The sequence below is a fragment of the Tubulanus polymorphus genome, chromosome 7 (assembly GCF_964204645.1).
Source record: "Tubulanus polymorphus chromosome 7, tnTubPoly1.2, whole genome shotgun sequence".
NCBI lineage: Eukaryota > Metazoa > Nemertea > Palaeonemertea > Tubulaniformes > Tubulanidae > Tubulanus > Tubulanus polymorphus.
The window spans coordinates 18,024,500-18,047,506 of NC_134031.1; the positions used below are offsets into that span (position 1 = coordinate 18,024,500).

General features: G+C 37.2%; 2 protein-coding genes across 7 annotated transcripts; one reads left to right on the forward strand and one right to left on the reverse strand.

Annotated features, from left to right (window-relative positions):
* The first annotated feature begins 243 nt into the window (after positions 1-243).
* LOC141909079 (sodium/glucose cotransporter 4-like) lies at positions 244-5,080 on the forward strand. Its single transcript, XM_074799437.1, has 14 exons — positions 244-392; positions 465-536; positions 917-1,021; positions 1,123-1,182; positions 1,329-1,433; positions 1,723-1,909; positions 2,078-2,283; positions 2,369-2,504; positions 2,599-2,706; positions 2,775-2,925; positions 2,997-3,165; positions 3,375-3,590; positions 4,234-4,360; positions 4,451-5,080. Exons 1-14 carry the CDS (start codon positions 312-314, stop codon positions 4,648-4,650), a joined length of 1,923 nt encoding a protein of 640 aa, XP_074655538.1. The 5' UTR covers positions 244-311; the 3' UTR covers positions 4,651-5,080.
* A 184-nt stretch (positions 5,081-5,264) lies between these two features.
* LOC141909078 (cdc42-interacting protein 4 homolog) lies at positions 5,265-22,681 on the reverse strand. Of its 6 annotated transcripts, none has more exons than XM_074799435.1 (14): positions 22,575-22,681; positions 19,366-19,481; positions 18,392-18,442; positions 15,078-15,288; positions 14,229-14,462; positions 13,947-14,093; positions 13,532-13,750; positions 13,115-13,186; positions 12,227-12,241; positions 10,952-11,064; positions 10,591-10,723; positions 10,351-10,505; positions 10,066-10,268; positions 5,265-9,735 (listed from the first exon to the last, which is right to left on the reverse strand). In XM_074799435.1, exons 1-14 carry the CDS (start codon positions 22,596-22,598, stop codon positions 9,584-9,586), a joined length of 1,845 nt encoding a protein of 614 aa, XP_074655536.1. In that variant the 5' UTR covers positions 22,599-22,681; the 3' UTR covers positions 5,265-9,583. The 6 variants fall into 6 exon arrangements, with proteins under 6 accessions (XP_074655536.1, XP_074655531.1, XP_074655535.1 ...); XM_074799430.1 differs by lacking the exon at positions 22,575-22,681 and adding an exon at positions 20,498-20,608; XM_074799434.1 differs by lacking the exons at positions 13,115-13,186; positions 22,575-22,681 and adding an exon at positions 20,498-20,608 and having other exon boundaries at positions 12,227-12,238.
* Positions 22,682-23,007: the final 326 nt, after the last annotated feature.

Consider the following 23,007-nt stretch of genomic DNA (forward strand, 5'->3'; position numbering starts at 1 on the left):
ATCAATCATGACCCGCGAAAACAGTTTAATAAGATATAGACATTGTAGATAATTGTGTGTATGTTTAGGCTTGGAATAGTTATCTGACTAGTTCAGATGAGACTAGCTCGATATTTTCATGCAGTAGCAGCGAGAATTTCAAATTCGAGACATTTTTTGGAAAAAGCAGTATATGTTTTCAAAAAATGAGCTCCGGGCTTCATTTGAGAATTTCATTTAAGAAATAGCAAAAGAAATGTTTCGAACTGCAACTAAATATATTGCATAAATACTTCATAAGGATATCTAAGAACAAAATATCGTCTAGAAGCATGAAGCGTGGTTTAGATCATTGGGGAGATATCTTGGTGCTTGTAATATACTTCGTGTTTGTGCTGGCAGTTGGACTTTGGGTAAGCTTTCAAAATATTGTAGTGTACAAAATAACATGTCCAAGTTTTGAAGATTTCTTTTTTTCGTTTTAGTCGATGTTCAGAAAAAATGGAGGGAACGTAAAAAGTTACTTTTTAGCGGGTCGTTCAATGACCTGGTGGCCGGTGTGTATGATGCTATGGGATAGTGGGAGTCAGGGGGCTTTATATATGAACATGAATGAATGGATTGCTATCAAATTCATTCTTGATCTAAATTTAAGGGATATTTTTTTCGGTTTATACCGACATTAAAATAGGATCTCGGGGGTTGAGCGAAAACCCAAAAAATCTCAAACAACCGCTATTTTTTCTTTTCTTTACGTTTTGGGTGGAATACTTCTACACATCTTTAGAGTTTATGAGTTTGATCATTTTTCGCTCAATGATATCGATCAAAACTGGAAATAGTCTCAACTATTTACAACCATGATTTCAGGGATGTATGAACTCCCTTTCATATCGTGTGATCTCGGGTTCGAATTGCTTTGATTCATATCATTTAGGTCGGGGCATCACTATTTGCCAGTAATATCGGCAGTGAACATTTTATTGGTCTGGCTGGAACAGGTGCAGCAGCAGGAATAGCCATCATCCTTTATGAGTGGAATGTAAGTGGAAAACACATTATTGATAGCAGCTAATTCAATCGAATACATCGATATAAATTATCTATATGAAATCCATAATTCATTCTTCGCTCATCTTTTAGTCATTTCCTCTAGTCATACTATTAGGATGGTTCTTTTTACCGGTGTATGCAGCAGCTGGGGTGAGTGTTAAATTTTGACGAAAAATAATTTTCCAAATTATTGGTTTAATACTATAATGTCTAAAGCTGGAACGTCTAAAACTTGATTTTTAAGGAAGATAGTTTTTCGATTTAGAGGCAGTTTTTAGCCTTTCTTATTGTTTTAGGTTTACACATTACCCGAGTATATCGGTAAACGTTTTGGTGGAGAGAGGCTGAGGATCTATCTCAGTGTCCTGTCGTTGGTGCTGTACATAGTCACTAAAATCGCGGTAATCAAGCAAACGATGAGCTTTTCACGAAAAGTTAATATACGAAAATCATGATGATTATCATATCATTTTGGTTTCTCTGATGATGGGGTTTTTGAAGTAACCCCGAAACTGTCAGATGATAAACTTTTCAATATCTACTGCGGGTTTGGCTACTGTACCGTTTTTACCTTGAACTTCTTCGTGAAACTGGACCTTGACAACATTCATTTATTTGTACATCGGCTTACTGGAAATTTCTATATTGGTACGAAAAATATCTTAAGATCTATCCATATTTATATTCAAGGTGTGTATCTATGCCGGGGCACTTTTTATACAGTTGGCATTAGGATGGGATATGTATTTGTCGATTGCCATACTACTGCTGATTACTGGACTTTATACAGTTCTGGGAGGTCTGGCAGCTGTTATTTATACAGATGCCCTTCAAACTGTTATTATGATGATAGGAGCCATCGTCATGGCCATTATAGGTAACTCGTCAACTAACCCTTGAAGACCCTTGTCAACGAACAAACCTAAGTGGAACATTGTTACAACATAATTATTTTCCACAGTTCGTTATATTAATTAATCCAATTTTCTCATTTTAATGAGGCAGCTCCTCTGTTACGATTTCTTTTTTGCGTTGTCAATTGCAGGTTTCGTAAAAATTGGTGGATATGAAAATCTCAAAGTGAAATACATGCAATCGATTCCATCTCACAGTCCGAACAACACTACATGCGGTCATCCTAGACCAGATGCCTTCCATCTTTTCCACGATGCGAGCAGTAGAGACAACCCTTGGCCCGGTCTTCTCTTACAGTCATCAATAGGCTGTCTATGGTACTGGTGCGCAGACCAGGTCAGTTAGTTCTTCATGCTTTGGACACCTACGACGATGGAAATGTTCCCAGAAACCTTAAATGACCCCTTGTTTACATTTCTAGGTAATTGTGCAAAGGGCATTGGCAGCTAAGAATCTGATGCATGCCAAAGGTGGATCTATTCTAGCCGGTTACCTCAAACTGTTCCCATTGTTTCTGATAGTCTTTCCCGGAATGATTAGTAGAGTTCTTTTTCCAGGTACGAAAAAAGTAATCAAAACGCTTTTCATGAGTACTTGCCATAAGAACTTCCGAAAATCTATATAACTGATGCTATATCTATTAACTTCTAGATGAGGTAGGATGCACGGACCCTGAACTCTGTCGACAATTCTGTGGAAACCCAGTTGGCTGCTCGAACATAGCTTATCCTAAACTCGTGATGGAACTTTTACCAGTCGGTAAGAAATATGGAATACAAATCAAATGAATTCTAGAACCACCGCGGCTATGCTCTCTATGATTCCAGGTTTAAGAGGTTTGCTGCTGGCAGTTATGATGGCTGCTATCATGTCCTCATTAACATCGATATTCAACAGTGCCAGTTCATTGTTCACGATGGATTTATGGCGAAAGTTTCGTAAACAGGCGACAGAACGAGAACTTCTCATAGTCGGAAGGTATGGACTCGCACACAGGAATCTCAATTCTATCATAAATCCCGCATTTAAACATATTCCTTCATTTGTAGAGTGTTTATAGTAGTATTATGTGTCGTAAGCATATTGTGGATCCCGTTAGTCCAGTCATCTCAGGGTGGACAGTTGTTCATATATATACAAGCGATTCAGGGCTACCTCGGCACTCCGGTCGGGGCGTTATTCTTTACAGCTTTGATATGGAAACGTATGAACGAACATGTAAGTGATGATGGAAACGTTAATGAAAGTAGAAAGGACTATACGAAACTGGAAACAAATTTCATATTCATCTCCTTTGTGAATAAATCGAATCAGTTATTATATATTTCGATTCTCTGTCCGGCTTCGTTTCGTTGGTACCTGGTGCGCGGTAGATGGGAAGACACCAAAATGAAACGGAATGATGTGATCTGTAATCTGTATTGTAGGGCGCTTTCTGGGGTATTTTAGCTGGTCACGTGACGGGAATTATAAGAATGACGTTAGATTTCATCTATTTGCCGCCGCAATGTGGTGAAGAAGACACCCGCCCGGCTATTGTTTACGCAATTCACTATTCCTACTTCGGAACTTTGCTGATCGTAATCTCAGTACTGGTCATCGTAGCGGTCAGTCTGCTCACAAAACCGCAATCAGAAAATGAGGTAAACATGCGCTTAGAAAATAAGCCATCAAAGAAAAACAGGTCTTCAAGACCTGTATATGACCATACCTGATATCACACCCGATATACCTGATCATACCTGATATCTCTAATTGTAGTAGTTAGCACCAAAATTGAGAGTAATTTGATATAAATATAGTAGTTTGAATGAAAATGAACTAGAAATTATTATTCTGATGTTAGAGTACTTTCATATTTTTGGGAGTAGGCGAGATCTTATAAAGAGTAGAAACTACTCTCAAAAAGTAGTATTGTACGGAGTCCGGGTCTGGTCTTCTGGGGCCAGTTTTATAGACTACACGGTAGTATTAACTTGAACTACATGTTGTAGGATTAAGTTAAAACTGCGCCCTATAGTCTAACAGGTGGTACATAAGAAAAATCCTGAGACCCGAAAAAGTGAGATAAAAAGTCCGCCATCTATCAGGGCATTTCAACGACCGTAAGACTAAGCTCTAAAGCTTACAGCAGCCACCGTCGACTAGTTCGCCATCTAGCGGAAAATTAGGTCAGTAGGTCAGTCACTTGTGAAGTGACTATACGCCCATACCTCGAGGTTTTCATTGCCACTACCCACGTGACATTGCCACCTGAAGGGTTTTAAGGAGGGTTTTTTTTCATAGTTAGCCGGTTTAACGTGGTGGACAAAGAACGAACGTCCACGGGAGGCAGATGAGGTCATCGCCATGGCTACGACAGCGGGCCACGATTTCGAATCTACGAAAAATAAGCAAGATGACAATAAAGAAAGTAAATATTGGTTATGAATGTAACTTATAATTCAGTATCGGCTGTTTTATTTGCAATTTTTCATGACGTATCAAACGTTCGTATTTGCAGTTGAAGTCACCCCAACTTTGTGGAGAAGATGGGTAACGGCGATTGTCGGCAATAAACATTCGAATGACGAAATCGTACCTGAAACATACGAAGAACGAATGGCATTCCTGAAAGAAATCCCCAGATGGAGCACTTTTCTTAACGTAAATGGAGCCATTGGTTTAATGGTCATGTTCTTCCTCTACGGTTATTACCATTAACTCCACTAATATCTTGTAAGAGAAACCCGCATTATGAATTCAAACTGAACTGCTGTTGTTTTTTCCTTACGTTCGAATAAACTCCTAAGATGGGTGGAAAGATTTCCCACCTAAAATGTAAGCAAAAAACAATAGCAGGTGTTTTCATTATCAAATCCACATTGTGGGTTTTCTTACAAGGATATTCATCAAGACTTGAAATAGTCTCAACTACAACTCATGTAAATGTTTGTACAATCAGATGTAATCGTAACATTTAATGAATTCAGTTATAATACTAAGAAACTCCTATTCTACTGAAGCCACACGCAATGCATGTACCAATTACTTCCGTAATGTCTATGCATTTTGTTTAATTTCCTTGGAATTGAAGTGATTGTTCCTCGTCATTCTGTCGCCAATATTCAGTAATAAATCTTCAAATAACGTCGATTCAAGTACTCTTGTCCTCTTAACATTTTGTCTAAGAATTCCGGTGACACTGTCTAGATTAGAATGAATGGATTGGTGCAACATTGGATAATTGAGAACTGTTCCTCTGATGACAAAATTAACGAACGATAAAAACGTTTTCATTTGAAATATTATATAGCAGTTTATTCTGGGATTTATGTATATATATATATGTATATATATACTCATATATAATTAAATTTGTATGAATCACATGTAAAGCCACGTAATATAAATTTACAGAATGACGTCTTTGACTTTGGTTTCCAATTACCAATGCTTAAATCTATCATATTTGTTCTTTTCAAATATATTTTGACCTTTTTTTGGCATTGCCGCCAACTTACGAATAACGAAAATTATTTTCACTAAAAATAAATATTAAGTCAGATCAAAACAATATTCTAATCTCAGAAACTGAATTAATTTCGCACAACATCCGTGAATATTTTGTCGATAATAAAAAAGAAATAAACGAGTATGGGACTGAATTCATTGCACGTTTTAAAAGTGCATGGATATTGTTATCGTAAATGTTACAACATCGGCCACCGATTTCTGCGCTTAATTCAGTTTGAACTGGAGATCGAAAAATCAAGTGTAGATGTAGCTATAACGGGTTTTGTTTTTAGGTTTTTAGCTAGCTACATAACCTACTGAGCAGACATTAAAAGAGGCTGATACAGTTTGGATGTGTATGCACAAAATATAAATGCGGTATATACAGCTAAAGACAACAGATATATACCTTTCCAATTGTATCTACATTACAAAAATGAAAACTATGGCGCCATTTAGAAAGTGCCTTAAAATCATACCTAAATCAAACTGTGCGCGCGCAAAACCTTTTAGCATCAATACACAAGATTGAAGAATTAGCGATATTCGAAAGTTTTCGCGCATATCTGTTACTAACTACAATTTCTGACCATTACGAGCACTGAATCGATTACGATATCAACCATGTGACACTATTCACTATGTACAGAGATAGGAGATGCATACATTTACAGAGAATGTACATCAATGTAATGATAATATATCCGATATCTAAAACAACCGATGAAGGAAATCGAGTTGCTGCTTAATTGTAGAATTCTGAATGACGGATTATTCGAAGAGACTTTCAGGAAAGTATCTCATTGGGGACAAACGATGTTAATCCATTTTCGATACTATGAAAGATGCCTTACCAGGCAGTAAACCATTTTCCACGACTGTCAATGATATAATCACTTCATTGACCCTCTGCGATATTTTGAAAATTTAGAACCGTCAAACAAGACGTAACTGATTTTAAAATACCATAAAACCCACTAGTAATATTAGATCGGCACAACCGTAAGTAGGAAAGTTTAACCAGGGTCCGATGTCACAAAGCTTTTTTCGAACACCAATCGGACTGCCTGTGAAGGGCAAGTGGCTTTTGGAGGGGGCAAGCGCGAATTTTCAGATATGCTTGCCCGGGCAAGTGGCTTTCATTCCTTAGATCGGATCCTGTTTAAGTGAAGCTATTTTGATCAATTATGTTAAATATTGCGTTGTAACATTTCTCATTCGTTATCCGTACACAGTACAGGAGGTACCTTTGCATTATCTACGAGAACAATCATCTCAACAATTGCACGTAGGTGTTATCAAGACAAAAGAGTTTATAACTATATAACTAAATTATGTATATATAAATTTATGAAGGAATAATATCACAATTTGCAGATTCAATAATAATTTTAATACGTATTGGACTGAGAATTACCGTATATAATGTTTTATGTACAAAATTATTATTATTGCAGAATGAAAAAAAAAAAGAGTTGATGTCTTCCATTTGTACAAAATTACAAATCGACCGGTTTTTCGTTTATAAATAACAATAACTCGATAAGAAAGCTAACTTACTTTGAAACATAATAAAGGATAGCTAGGTACATATCATCATTAAAACAAATGATACAATGTCTCTTGTAGATACGGTTTTCTTGATTTACATAAAAACTTATACCAAAAACTCTGCAGCTAAATAATCCACGTCCTTTCATCATGAAGTATTAGTGAACTAAATACATCGTGGTCTAATCTGCACATCCTCCATCTAGTCAAGCGTACAAGATAGTTTGTTCTTTTGATCAGAAATTCTTACATTCGGAATGACACCGCGAAAGCTCAAATATTCATATACAATAAACGTCGCCGTACTCGGATATAGCCAACTCGGACAAACATTAATACTTTCTTTTAGCTTCCTCATGTATTTTCCTATCCTTAACTCCCGAGTTAGGCAAGGTTAACTGTACGTACACATTGAGTAATCATTTCTCAAAAATCATCGACAGCAATACCTGGTAAACAAATATCGACACACAAAATCAAAATGTTAACACTATTTGCAGCACAATTTCCTGATGAAAACAATACACTCAACCTTCGTAATAGAAAATAAACCAGATTTTACAACTCGTCAAGCCATTCATTTATGAGCACCGGATTTTGTCCATGACCTCGTAACAAATTAGATTTTATTTCAGATGAGCATTTGATCATCAGTTAATGAACGACGCATAAAAAATAGATTTTTTTAGAATCAATGTTAAATAGGCCTGCAATTAGGAATGGAAGTACGCAATATCTGGTTCGATTGACTTTGATTGATCCAACTCCAAGCTTAGGCGCGACCTGAAAAAAGCCGATAGGTCAGACTCGTCGCGTCGACTGTACACGATGATTCGACACAGAACACAGAATTCGACCGATTTGAACTGCATGTATTTACATTTTCATGAAAAAATCTTTTCATTATATATCAATAGTGATAGTATATATGATTAAGACTCAGCACCATTACATTTTTACTAAATATATACCGCATATGTATTGACGAGGAGAGGTTATATTCCGATTATGTACACGGGTTAAAATAAATTGTATATAACTTATTCAAAATTCCGATGAGAGTCGAATATCTCATCGGCAGAAAAAGACGCGGCGGATAAACAAAAAAATAGACGATTCGTATCAAAAATTGAATAAAAATCAGTTAAACCCATTCTGTGCGTCTACACCACAATGCGATGTATGATTGGTTATGGACTTGCTAATACACTGCATCGCTGTGTATTTATGTAATTGGTCATTTATCTTTATTGAAAAATGGCAGCACCTGTCAAACAAAGAGTAATATTAGTAACCAACGATACACCGCACCGGAGTGTAGTATGCCCATTATTCACCACACTCGTCACTGGGGAAGAATTTTTTTCTAAATTTCAAATTATCTCCAGCGCTTTCAGGTATAAATTAGTCATCACTGAAAGGGTTAATGCGAGGCCGACGCTGATGTCACTTCCGCGATGTACGTTCTAAACGTAAACCTCACTACTCTAGTTGACTTTCAAACGATGATAGTTTGGCGGAGCTCGACGTGGAGTCCTAGTCGGTTATTTCGGATTACTCGGTTTACGTTTAATTACTGACACATCGTAGCTACCATCGGCGAATTTAATGCTAGACATAACCTCACTACTTTGGTTTATCGTCAAACGACAAAAGTTTGGCGGAGCTCGATATCGCGAGTCCTCGATAATTCAGTTCGGATACTCGGTTATGTCCTTTACCGGAGAAACACCTATTGTGAAGACAATCTAAAACCGGGATTTCCAGAAGAGTTTTCAATGAAAATACATCAATTGTAAATAACTGAAAAAGCGATAGCTCAGCAAGGAACCAAATGGCTATAGGGACAAGAAATGCTCGTGAAACTGGACAAGAAGTTATCGCAGTAACAGTATCTTTCCGCGATAGCTTCTTCGCTTCGTCAGAAAGTTATTTTTGAATCCAAATCATAGAAATCTCTTAAGAAAACCAGGCTTAAGTAACCTTCACTGATTAAGTGTTGCTCAGGGCATTTAGTCGACCGATCCAGCTTTCTACAAACTGAAGACACACTGAAAATATTTTCTTCTAAGTAGTTCATTTCATCTAAATATCAGTCAATCTCTAGTGTTATCTATCTTCCAAAAGGAAATACCACTCCTTGCATAAAGCGAAGTGACATCACCGACGACGACCAGCGTGGAGCCAGTTAAACATGGGGTAAAACTTGGGCAAAATAATTGGACTTATTTTCAACCTTGGAATCATTATCAATAGCTCATCACGAATGCGTAACAAGATTCAAGGCGCAAACATAACATTTGAACTCGATGGACTTGAACCCTTTAAGTCTTATCATAATTCCATGATTCGATAAATTTCTTCAATGCCTTTAATGGAGCCACCGTTAACACAGACTCAAGAATGCATCGCGTAAAATTCATTGCGTAAAGTTCTGATTTTCTAAACGACAGTACCAAGAGAGAGAGAGAGAGAGTGAGAGAGATTAATCTACTCTGGATGCATTTCCATAAATGAGAAATCTACCGATTGAACTGTAAACAGCACTTGTAAAGTCATGTAAAATATCGTTTCGCGTTAGTTTTTTTTTTTAATACCAATGTATCTCGATGTAGGATGTAGGCGCGTAGCCTTCCTGCGAACCGTCTAATCTCCGCACGCGCGTCCATCCGTCATCCTGATCCTTCTCGATCACGTAGAATCCCTCGTCTTGTGCCATTGATATTGTAAATTCAAGAGTGGCTGTAAAAGATATAAGACGATATAAAAGATCACGGTGGTCACGTTTATTAGACTTGCTTTTTCCCCAATTATTCCCCAACACGCAGGTTGTTTTCCCTGCCTTAATCTGCCCCTATCAATTAACACAGTCAAATATGTAAGACCAAAAATTCATAAGTCTTTATGAATTTTTGATAAGACTGAAACCTGATTTTTCGCTTTTTCAAAAAGTTCCCTGACTATTTTCTGATGTCCAGGTAACTGGCTACCCTGATGACACGTTCATCACATTTCATTGAAATGTCTACTGAGGTGAACAGAATTCACAACATTAGATAAATGATGACTTACGTTCAAACGGAAAGGCAGCTCTACAAGAGCCAATTGGTGCGGCTACATCATCAAATTCATTTTCATTGAAACTTTCTATTCTAGCCGTGCTATCTACACCGCTGTCTGGACTTTCCTGCGGGTTTCGAAGATCTGGGATGTCATTGTAATACGCCGATTCACTAGCATTATCCGGCTCATCTGCAGCAACAACTTGACTAATACTGAAAATAACGCGTTGAATGAAGAGTTAGATGAAATACAAGTTTTACTCGTATTGGTAAAACTTTGATCGAAGGGACATACTTGTGATTGCTGCTTGTGGGTAGTTGCGGAGTATTGGGTGCGGTACCACCTGAATTAACGCTCAGATCCGACGTGCTTCTCTGCAGTGACTCGCTCGAACCTTGCCCGTTACTGGCCTTCAAATGGCCACGCCCTTCCGCTTCAGCCAGGTAGCCCTGAAATAAGAGCCCAGTTCATGTACCACCGCAGTAATGATTCAGCAGAATCATCAATTGCAATGTAGAGCAGAGTATAACATACCTCGAATTTGATTAATTCCTGCTTGAGTTGATCAAGTGTTTGTCCATTTTCATCTAATTTACTATTGATAGATTCTGGATCTCCGAGTTCGCGATTATTTTCATAAACTTCACGCATTTTCAACATGCCATCTCTGAAAAATAATCAGATCGTCAAGCCACTATTCAAAATAAAATATGCAGAGAATATTTCCTGCTCTAACACTTGGCAATCATTACGATGACCCAGTTCCGAAGTTTTGAGTTGAGAATTTGACTCCAGAGTTGATATAACTGAATGAACTTAAGTTTTGACTATATGGTTACAGGTAAATCGAACAAACTCATAAGCTTTGAACTTGGGCCAAGCTCTAGTTCACTACCTTTCAGCGGTTTTGTTTGCGATGTTATGTTTGATGTGATCAATTTTCTGGTTCAGTTTTTTCTTCTGCGGATTCGGTGGTAAGTGACTGTAGTCTTCTTTTGCATCATCGCCCTACAGCGAGTAAGAAAACTTATAGTTTAAAAAATAGATACAAGAGTTTTAGATATTTCACACCTAATACTCAATGTTGAACTGCAATTTTTTCTTATTGTCGATATTTTCTCAAACTTTATTATACATAATTTCACTTCCTAGTCAAATTATCATAATGTCTATATAATCTACCATACTTTAGAATTCATGACCAAATATTGAAAGTACATGCACAGGGTGCCTCAAAAGAAGTGAAATCCAGCAATTTGGTGATCTTAAATCAATGTCCCAACTGGCAGCTGAACAATCAACGTACACAATGGAACAATCCATCGTTTTTGGTTCAACTCCATTTTCGTAGCCATTTATAAACACACAAGTGCTAAGCCATGAATTGCGTATCATTACATCTCAACAATCCATCCTTGAGCAAACATCCAGGTCTAACAACCTTACCCCCAAAAATCTAATCTCAATTGCAGTTAACGAATAATTAATCTTAAAGCATCGGTAACACATTTTCTGAGACACCCTGTGTAACAGTAAGACACATCATAAGTACAGTTTTCTAGTATACTTGATAATTAGAAATTTTGATGAATGATTATTTGACTCATTATGATATGATTAACACTAGGTATATAGTGATGTACGACGATGGTAAATCAATCTCAGAGCAATCCCTCTATTACAGTATATCAGTGCAAGGTTATTGCTCTAAGTAAGCAAGGTGAATAAGACATAGATAAGAAGACATTACCGGTCAAACATGTATCATCTTTAAGCAATCAAATCATTTAACAAAGCAACAGAAGTTCAAATAACAGTGAAATAGTTATCTACATCATACATATATTCATGTAATGCTCTATAAATTTGAATTTCGAATGACAGTAATTTCAATATGGCCGATATAAGAAGAAATAGAAAGCTAAGCTTTGTTGAAATCGATTCTTTAATCGAGTGCGAATGAGTCAGAAAAGCAAAATAGTTTGCAATTCATTTTTCGTGTTCTTGTTTTTTCAGAATTGGAAAACCATTACTTATTCATCTCTCTGACACTCATTTGCCCTGGGCTTAAATACTGGTCTCTTCGAAGCGATTTGATTGTTCAAAATATGCAAAGTAAATGCTGATTATACTATATATATATAGAAATAAGATAAGCGAATATACACACCTGCTGGTAAACCTGCTGAAAAGAATGTGTATCACAACAAATAGAATATTAGTGAAATGAAAAAAAAGATACTAATACATTTAGTATATGTCTACGGAAATCATAAAACGGTCAAACAGTTACGAAAAAAATTAAGCATTCCAAATAATTCAATATTTTCCGATGACCATCTGGAGTTGGCATTTTTATATTTACTTATTGTCAGATATGATATGGCAGAGCTAGTTATAGTGACACAACATAGCCTGCGTAATTAGCGAAGAATGAATAATTGAAAAATCGACCTAAATTATTATTTATTCTGATGTCATTAATGGTTTTTGTGAGTGTAAATGGCACGTGGCCAATAATGAATAATGTACAGACTTGTGAAAGAATGATATATTTCAATAGACGACTTCATGGTTTTATGATGATGAAATTGGCCGATTATACGAAGCAAACATATATCATTTACAGAGCGAGTATACAGACTCCATGAAAAAGAGAACTCCGGTGTAGAAAAAAGTAAAACACAGCACATCAATTCTGAAGGTAACAACACCGAAGTGCTAAGCCGAAAAAAAATCAAATTCAGCAAATCGCACTCAAACAACAAGATTTTTTGATAGTTTTCGCTAACACTCACTCAACCTACCATAAATCCTATAATCTGCAAATTCATTAGAAAATATCCATCATAGCCAAACTATACATGATATCTACGCGAATCTAAAAACCATTATCCTCAGGAAAAACTTTCACCCAAACTGACTGTCTAAAACTTTGCGATATATAAGTGACCAGCCACAGAATGTGTGATAAATTGGGGGACATAATATTTTGGTGCTTCCATACACCGGTGAAGCTGGGCTGAGGTCTGAAGTCGTGGAATAATGGTATCAATACCTTGGCATTCATTTTGGATTTTCGGCAAAGTAAACAGTTGTTCGTAGATTTCATGAAATCCAGCCAAACTAGCTGCAAAGTTTAGTGGTAGGAGGACATTTTACTAATTCATATCGAAAATGCGTAGAAAGCTTTCATATATGAACCACATGTGTTACACAAAAGATTCATTTAGCTTAAACTATGAATTTTTGGTTACTTTAATAACTTATCCTTACGAAGGATCTGATGCAGGACGGGTTCTATAAACCAGTTTAATCTTTACCAGTAGCGTCGTTAAGTTACAGAACCCTACAGTTAAAGTTTAAACCGAGCTACAAAACCTGTCCCGAAGTCGTTAGTTCAACATGAGCAGAATCAGGCACTAAAAACAATGCGAACACTGACGATAAAATAATCCACATAAAACTCACTCACCTTAGTACGATCGAATAATCCGAACAGACCTCCTCGGTTCTTAGCTTTTTTATTTTTCGTACCGGCGCCTTTGCTGTCGCGGAAAGTGTTTTTCGGTGTAAGACTAGTTTGCGAGCCGCCTCCCGGGTTGTTCGGTACACCTGTACTGAGGTCCTCGAATGGAATGTCGTCGGGAGGCTCGTATCCGGACTTGTATTTCTCGATCACGAGTTGCGAGTCCTAAAAATATGAATTCGTGGACTCTTGAAAAGAGTTCCTTTTCTCAGATGGCTTAAACTTGATTTTAGAGAAAATAATCATGCTTATCGATTTTAAAATTCACAGTATATATGATGTTTTAAAGTGTCACTCATTTCTTATTCAATCAGGGAAGACTTACCCAGCTCAACCTTGGAACATATAATGATTCACTAACCTTTGCAACATCGATCTCAGCTGCGGCCACTTCCATTCCATCTATACATGTATTGATTATAGGTATCACATCGCGCTCAGTTTTCGCACACAGTTTTATAAACTCTTGTATCTTTTGTCCTCGGTTTTCGTCCATTGTTTGTAAATTCTGAAGCGAAAACCTTCAACTGTAATTTCAATTGAACGAACAGGGCTGCCTGTCCTGATCGCTGAAATTTCTTTCACCTCCTCCGCACTTCAATCATCAAGTTTCAAGTTATACCTCTGTAAAACCGGCATTTACCTGGAATATCTGAGGCATTTGTTGAGTATAATGTAACCGTTGCGCCTCGTTTGTTTTTTGTAATTGCGAAGCGTATTCATTTTTACAATCTTCGCACATCTGTTTTTTCTGTATGGATATATTGCGATATTTTTCGACTTCCGCTCGTGATAGGTTGATGTTGTCGTCTGCTGTTTTGTACGCGTCCGCCGCCCGTTCTGATTCTTTGAACGACTTTTCGTAAGTTTTCTTAGTCTACAATTATCGCGAAAATTTTCATAAAAATTCATTCACATCGGGAACTAGAATTTCAGCAAATATAAATTCATTCCATAGTAATAGTAGATGATTTAACTTCAATAGCGCCCTCTTCACTGAGATACAATTTTCAACATCGCTTTCTATTAAATCGGTGTTATTACCCCAACATCGCTTTCTATTAAATCGGTATTATTACCCCCAGCCTATAACTGTAACTATGTATCAGTTATCTCTGGTTAGAAGTAACACCCGAGCAGCTACTTTGCGCCCAAAAGTCATCCATCAGGCCAGGTACTCTTGGGTGAAGAGATGCAATGAGATGAGTGTCTTGCCCAGGGATACTACGTTAATGTACGGGGTTCGAACCCACGACCAGGCTCCCCAGGGTCGAACCACTCGCCCACAACGCTCCTCAAAGCTTTTCCTTTTCTGTTTCTTTTTTGTTTTCTTTATTCTTTCTATGAATATATTGTATTGAATGTTCTGCTCTGTGCAATGAGCTAATTGTGGAGCAATAAACTGAAACTTAACTTAAGATTGTAGGGGGGCACATTTTAAGAATGGACACAACTTCAATGCATTCAATTGTCAGTTATGACAGACACTTACTGATTCTAAAGTGTTTAACTGAGCCTGTAACCGTCTCTGTAGTTGTTCACCCTCTCGTAGATGTTTTCGTCGTTCTTGTTTCACCTCCTGCATTAACGACACAACTTGCTCGTGTACGGACGACGTTAACGTTTCGGCTACGACTTCGTGTTGACTGGCTAGATCATTGATCTCCCTCAGCATTTTCAGGAAGCCCTGAGTTGATGTGTACCTGCAACGGCGCGAAATAGAAGAGAAATGTAGTTGATAGTCAACTGCTCCCAATTTGCACATCGGATTAGGTTTTCATTTCTCAGCTGGTCCTAGATACAAAAAAATTATTGTTACTTTTTCTGATCTACTGGTCACAATGGTCGCAATCTTGAATGAGTTTGGCAAAACGCACTGAAAGAGTGGCAACGTTTATTTGACTCGCTTTTTCCCTGACTATTCCTCAACATGTAAGTTGTTTTCGCTGACTTAATCTGCTAAGAATCCAATCATCTAACGCAGTTGAATACTTAAGACATAGACGGAAACTGTTTGATTTTACGCACAACCTAGCAATCTCATCGAATTCCCCTGACTTTTCCCTGATTTTTAGCCTTTTTACAAAATTACCCGACTATTCCCAGACTTTTTTAAAGAGAGGAAATTCCCTGATCTTTCCCTGATATCCAGGAAACTGTCCCTGACTGACTAAAACATAATTCAAAAATAATTTCATATTCTAAGCTAATCAAACTTACAATTCCTTTCAGCTTTTGGTTTCATTATTTTTCAGATCTAATGATGAACTCCAGCCATCGACTTGCTGTCATAGTTAGATTCTAGAACTACCCCCATCCTCCACTTTTACCCCGTGTAAAAGTATCTACGCTGCCTAAACCATATCCAAAACTGAATTCGACAACTTTCGTACACAGAATTAGTAATCTAGACCCATAGATAGCGATAGTTGCGTCAGCCATTTCGTAACCGAGAACAGAATTGAAACTACTGCGTTGGACTTCTCGAGATATACGTCGTGTATATTAGTCACAATAGTGACGCATTCGAAGCATGACTATGCACACGTGTGCCACTACAAACACCGTGCTGCCATCTACAAACAAACCTGACGTAATTGCTTGATACACTCCGTATAATATATATATATATATCTAGTACACATACATATCATAAAATTATTATTGTTTTAAAACCACATCCTGGAAAGTCATGAGACCCAAATAGCTGTAGAGTGTTTAGTTAATAGCTGATCGACGTATGGCTATGTATATACTTCATCGACTTATTCACCACCGAGCTCCTCTCAATGCGAAAAATTTGCGGAGATGAATGTTTCCATACATCTTTTCATTTTCAGAAAAATATGCTTGCCCGCTATCTGCAATCTATTTATAAAATGTCTGGCTTTAGACGCTCAGGCAGGCAAATCAATTCATATTACGAACACATATTTTGTGTAGTACAGTAGATCCTTTGGATTGACTACAAAAATCCAAAAAAATTGCCTCGTAAATTGTTAAATTTTGCTTGGAAATAAATCCTGGGGCCAGTTGAAGTCACAGCTTAGACTTAAGACCATTCTAAGACCGACTTAGTTCTATAGCCAATCTAACAACTTAAGACCAGTCTTCTTAAGATTTAAAACTACTTTTGGACTACGCAACTGGTTTCTCAAACAGATCAGACATGTGACACTTTACATAGATATCCAAACATGGCAAATCTATGGAATTAGGGCTGAAAATGTCAACTTTTTTAGTTATTGATTCAAGATTGTCCTGTGCCTAGTGCGGTTATACCCTCACATAGCCTGTCTCAGATTTTCAAAGAATATTAACATTATGAATCAATTCACTTTCTATTATTCATGTCACAAAGAATTCGCCCACAAGTCAAAAGAATGAAGTTTATGTTGACAAGAATAGAACAAACGCTTTTAAGACTTGCGAGACAATCGACAAATTTTTCTACGACGCTTTTTGACCATAAATGGGACTTTTCGGATATCTCATAGAATTTGTCCGGGATAATAAAACCATGGACGTATAAACTAGTTTATACGTCCATGGTAAAACTGACTCGGGCGACGATGTAGTCTATAGCATCATCGGAATTCCAGCTACAGTAATATCACATATCACAGCTATTATTCCATCAAACTTCGTCTCATTTTTATCAAGAGGATATCTGCTAAGCAAAGAAATAACAAACTATGTAGTGTATGCACTAAAGCCAAGTGGTTTGTTATACACACACAGGCGCAGAAATCTCGCATGACACACGATTCTGCTATGCACGACTTCTACTCCCAATAGATTGAATTTTTTTTTTATTCAAGAAATGGTTACTAATAGGGTTAAGGAAATGGTTCTCGGGACGTTTGAATTCACTTCGTTGCGATTCAGGATTGAGGAATGTTTTGGAAACATACACCGGACTGATTCGAGACGCTATAAAAGTGATCGCTATCAACGATTTTCTGTCGGTCATCGTCATGAAAGCATGATACGGTCAGACGGTCCGAGGCATCACATCTGACATACATGAATGATATCATACATTCTTTAGCCGTGGAAATGTAACCTATCGCATAATGTTAAAGTCTAATATGGTTGTATTTGTATTAAAATGATTGATTAATGATATTAATCGGAATAACCTCCCTTAGATAATTACCCTCGTGTCTATGTTTCTCAGCCCCCAGGCAATTTTTTTGTAAATAGTAACAATAGTGGAATTTTTTGGGCTTTTTTACTCTTTTTCTATTTTCTACCTGTTACATTGTTACGAATAAAGATATTTTATATATATATATATATATATATATATATATATATATATATATATATATATATATATATATATATATATATATATATATATATATATATATATATATGTATATATATGCGGGACTACAAACTCAAAAGGTTCGGCCTACCCCTTGAAAATATGGTGGCTGCATTTGCCGCATAGAAATAGCATTCAAGCAAAATGACAAAAAACAATCCGTCTACTACCATCATATTTACTAAATCGACACGATGAATGAATAATACAAATATAGTGTTACACGCGACGATCTCGATGAATGATTCAATTTCATGACCAAATAATACCAACATTCCCTAACAAGCCCACATATAAGTTACGACGAGCATATTACGATCAAAACTATTCAAAGCAGGCGATTATGGAAAAAACATGATCATAGATAAGTGAGATCGCTATGACGCGTTAATTGGTCTATATTCTAAATATTGGGATTGTGGAATTTTTCAGCTGCCTGAATAGAATGTTTTCATGTATTGTTTAACACTTACTGGTAGTCATCCTCTTCCTTCTTTTTCGGCTGGTAATTTTTGACTAATTTCCTGTAACACGGGAAAAATGCTAATTCAATATCGTGTACCGTTCGTTGGGGCCTAGTTCAATAGCAGTTTTACCTAGTCAAAAACATATCACTACGGTAAACCTCGCCTTGCTCGGACGTGGCCGACTAAGGCTCCCTACAGATCAGTCATTCCTGGATATAAGGAGTTTTCAAGGAGCGAATTTCAAATTTCGAGGAAGCGTCTGCATCACTTTCACATCCCAACTACTGTAGACTCCTCGTAAATCAGTACTGATTAATTCGGTTTCTAATTCTAATTAAAGGAGTTTCAAGTAACTGCAAAAGCTTTTTGCGTTTAGAAGTTTTTAGGGAATCGAGTTGTATGGACCCTGTTACTACGAGAAATACAAAATCATTTTTGCCCTCAATCCTTAATTCAGACTACGTTAATTCGGACCAATTTTGCCAGTCCCAGTTTGTCCGACTCAGGCAAGGTTTACTATATTTTCAGAATATCCCGACTAGAAGTTCATTGAATGGAAAACTGCAGTCGAGAGAGTTTAACGTTTTGTACAAGGATTGCACTATAGGGGAGTGACAATAAATGAGGTGTTACAGGGAAGTTCACGATTGGTAGAACACTATATCCGTGTTGACGCGATGAGGAGAGAATCCCACAATGATAATAAAAAGTCTGAAAATGAAACTTCGAGATAGTAGTTTATTTCAACGTTTCGACTATATCCTAATAGTCATCTTCAGGAATAATGAAATAATTATTCCTGAAGATGACTATTAGGATATAGTCGAAACGTTGAAATAAACTACTATCTCGAAGTTTCATTTTCAGACTTTTTATTATCATTGTGGGATTCTCTCCTCATCCTCGTTACAGGGAAGTTGTTTGGTAGATCGTTACTATAGGTGGTTTATAAGGTTTTTTTTTTTTTTTCGATAACTCACTTCAATTTGGCAGCATATTCCTGTTCTATAGAACATCGTTCCCTCAGGAAATTTGAAAACCGTTCACAAAAATCCAATCCTTTGTGCGTATGCGAGGATAAATCATCGTAACGATCCTGAAAAAAAAAAAAAAAAAAACGCTTGTTAATTCGCTTAAAAATGCGGTAAATGCCGTTCGGGTTAGAGACAGAGTTGGAGAGACGAGATGAGGGGATATTTGGCATATACAGAGCGTGATTCAGTAGTGACATCAATTCAGCATCAACGAGGACGAGCGATATTAGAGACGTAATTCCCACGGGAATTGTGTGGTTTAGAATTAGACGCCGACTGAAGGATGTCATTAGATGCGATCTTGGAATCTTCGAAGCTTTTTTAGCCTCGGCCGTCCTGAAAACGAGCGGCCGCATCAATCATTTTCATAGCCGCGGAAATTTCATATTTTGTGGTCGGTGGCTGAAATGGTTGCGGTTATTGTTGGCAGACTGCCACCAGATGCACGCGGCGTTGAACTGATATCATTCGGATTAATCACAAACTTATTTCTGTTGATCGAAATCAAAGGTTATCGCAGCAATTGTGGCATTTATCCTGTCCAGTCTTGGCAACTGCCTTTTCGTCAAAAGCAATTCCCCAGCCGTAAATTAGTTCGAATCCAATATCAATCAAGCGTTATTAGGAAGGTGCAGGTGACCTAGTCGATCAGAGGTATATGGGTTACAAGTTATCAGTTGATAATAATGCTTGAACATTGTACTGACGAACCGATTACATTACATGGTTCTAATCCTGCAGCGCTGACAAAATTGGAAATACACATTTTCCGATGATATCCCGAAAAATATTTTTACGGCGAAGCAATTAATCTATCTATAAACGAAAAACATAGAAATGAAAATGAAGAACCTCGACTAGTACTGAACGAGGAGACTTGAACTTTTGAACCTCTATAATTGATTATCAAACGAAATGAACTTTATCAAACGATCGTTTAACAAACAAGGTCCATTATTGTAACTTAATCCACAAGATATAACGAGCACCCGATCCTAATATAGTCGAACTAGTGTCCAGTTGCTCAAAATAAGGAGCGCAATTTCGAAGCTTTTTCCAAAAACAAAAAAAAACCAACCTGAAATTCACGACAGGCCGGTGATTTATCTTTCCTAACGACGACGTTTAAAACCGACGACGGCGCGTCGCGACAATTCCTGATCGATAGTCTTCTCACGATACCTTCCATTTTCATTGCGCAACCCGAGACTATCAAACGCTCGTGCAGGGATCAGACCCGAACAATTAACCAATTAACGAAATAACGACGATAATGACACGTTCTTAAAAACTGCGTTCATCCGACGAGGGGTGTATGTATATATACGTGTACTAATTAGTATCTATGCCAAACGAATTATATCATTTCGCAACAGATTTTCGCGATGATGATTACTAAATACGTTACGGTTTAAATTGTGCGGAGTCTAGACTCGGTTCACCCGATTAAAAATCATCGATCTTCTACTGATAACGATCTTTAATGCAAAATCATCAGGATTTTAAACGCGGATTGTAGATTTACACGAAATACAGCGATCGCTGGAATGATGAATCATCTGAGAGAGAGAGAGAGAGAGACGGAAAATACGAGTTGTTTCAAGATCGATTTGTAATTCTTTAAGACTGTATAAGAATGGCGACCGCATGTGTTGAGTTAGATATATCACCACGCCTTTTCAGATCCAGAAATACGCATTCAGTCTCTCAGAAAAGTTTTCGAACAATAAATACTACTCAAAGTTTTAACGCTTCTTCAATGGTAAAAATTCTGTCCAAGTCTCTATATCCGTAATACTTTAAATCCTATGTTTCCGGCGCAAACTATTATCGCTAACTAATTTTTCAGGCCCGCTCTTATAACGGGATCCTCCCAGCTGGTGACTCAATCGCAGAAACTAATTATTACGATATTCCAACGTCCCATCAGATGAGTTATAAAAATCCAATAATCCACTACAGGCTCATCAATGTCTAGGACATTGACACATTTCACTGTATTGATTTTTCGCACATGTAAAACGCCTTTTCACGACCCAGATTTTGAAATCCTCAACTCCCAGTTTAAGACTCCGATTTCGAAGTAATATCACTTATAGGGAAGGAGATCGTTCAACCCGCAAGAGGAAAGAAACCATTAATCAACCACAATCCCGACGCAATTTATCGATTTTTCGTAAACTGTGTTTCCAGAAACAGGTCAATTTCGTAACTAAAACATTAGACGAGGTTCAGGCATCGTCATTGCCTAGTTTTATATCTATTTCAGTTTAGGGTCATGTTTCTATCTAATCTCAATCATCTATCCCATTAGCATCTTTATAATAAATCATTAATAGGCCACTAGAGAGCCATTTATCACAGCATTTATAACTCTAGCCTATAATCTTAAAATACCATACACACAGCCAGCCTAAGAGGATTAGTGGAATATTGATTTAACGCACTTTTATTTATGTATTATAGGCTAGCACTAACATGTTTTTATATATCATGAGAACTTTTACAGATTGATAGCGGGGGGGGGGGGGGTTATAGGGCTGGGTTATCTTTATTTTGCAAGACACTGAAATTAAGAAGCATCATTTAGTAATACATTTAAGAAAAGATAATGACTTTCGCATACAAGCACAATCAATCAATATTATAGATAGTCTGGGCTATTTAGAGCAGTGGACCATGGCGTATCAACATTTAGAGCCACGCATGCCGCATATAATTGATGAAGCTACATAACTAGGAATGATGAACAGACCCAGCAGGGGGCCTTACACATCTAATTTTCAAGTTCAAGTTCAAGTTCAAGTGGTTATCAGGTTATAGACAGAGCAGAGCAAGGCAAGGGATAGAGTAGAGTCAAAACTGTGGAAGATGCGAACATTAAACGGTGGTCAATTTTTTCCTCAATTATTAGGGTAGAATTGTAGGTCAGGTTCATTCACTTTAAATAGACTCTGAAGCAAATTAATCAGCGTGGCGACTAAAACAGGATCCAATGTCGCTACACTCAATCGAAGGCACTGTGGGTTGGTCTGGTGCCATTTTTTGAGAATTCACAAGATTTTCGAACATCTGCCCCCAACTTTGAAGGCCCTCTTCAACTAATCACGAATGGAAACGAAACGAATTAAAGCTAAAATACGAAATAGGCTTACCCATAAATCGTTCCCCCAACTCATGCTTGAAAGTTTATCCTTCGGTTATAGCATAATATGAAACTTTTTAACCCTTTTCGTAGAAAAATATGAGAAGTAAATTGTTGCGTCGATTTTCGAAATTTACTTCCGGGTTTGGCCTCGCTTGCCAGAGCTAAGAGTGAGGATCCGAAATGGTCTACGATTTTGTTTTTAACGTTTAATCTGTATCATAGAAATCTTTATTTCCTACCGCTATATCGTTCTTATGTTATTTCTTATATGTTTTCATATTGTTTATCTGTTTTCCTATAAGTTCAAAATTTCTCGTTGCATTATCTTCAACCATTATATTGTTCGAAATTCGGTATATATGCAAAAGATATTTGTAGAATTCATAAACAGTATGCTAAATATAGGTTCGAAGTTCCAAGTTCAAGCGTACCATCAGGTC

What these genes read in the sequence shown, in the direction of transcription:
- LOC141909079 (XM_074799437.1), top strand. Translation starts at nt 312, where the DNA reads ATGAAGCGTGGTTTAGATCATTGGGGAGATATCTTGGTGCTTGTAATA. An exon ending in GATGGAACTTTTACCAGTCG is followed by an intron (nt 2,707 to 2,774) that starts GTAAGAAATATG and finishes CTATGATTCCAG; the next exon opens with GTTTAAGAGGTTTGCTGCTG. An exon ending in AACCGCAATCAGAAAATGAG is followed by an intron (nt 3,591 to 4,233) that starts GTAAACATGCGC and finishes TTTTTTTCATAG; the next exon opens with TTAGCCGGTTTAACGTGGTG.
- LOC141909078 (XM_074799430.1), bottom strand. Translation starts at nt 20,608, where the DNA reads ATGGAAGGTATCGTGAGAAGACTATCGATCAGGAATTGTCGCGACGCG. An exon ending in CTGAGATCGATGTTGCAAAG is followed by an intron (nt 13,751 to 13,946) that starts GTTAGTGAATCA and finishes TCATATTTTTAG; the next exon opens with GACTCGCAACTCGTGATCGA. An exon ending in AGCTGCCTTTCCGTTTGAAC is followed by an intron (nt 9,736 to 10,065) that starts GTAAGTCATCAT and finishes TATCTTTTACAG; the next exon opens with CCACTCTTGAATTTACAATA.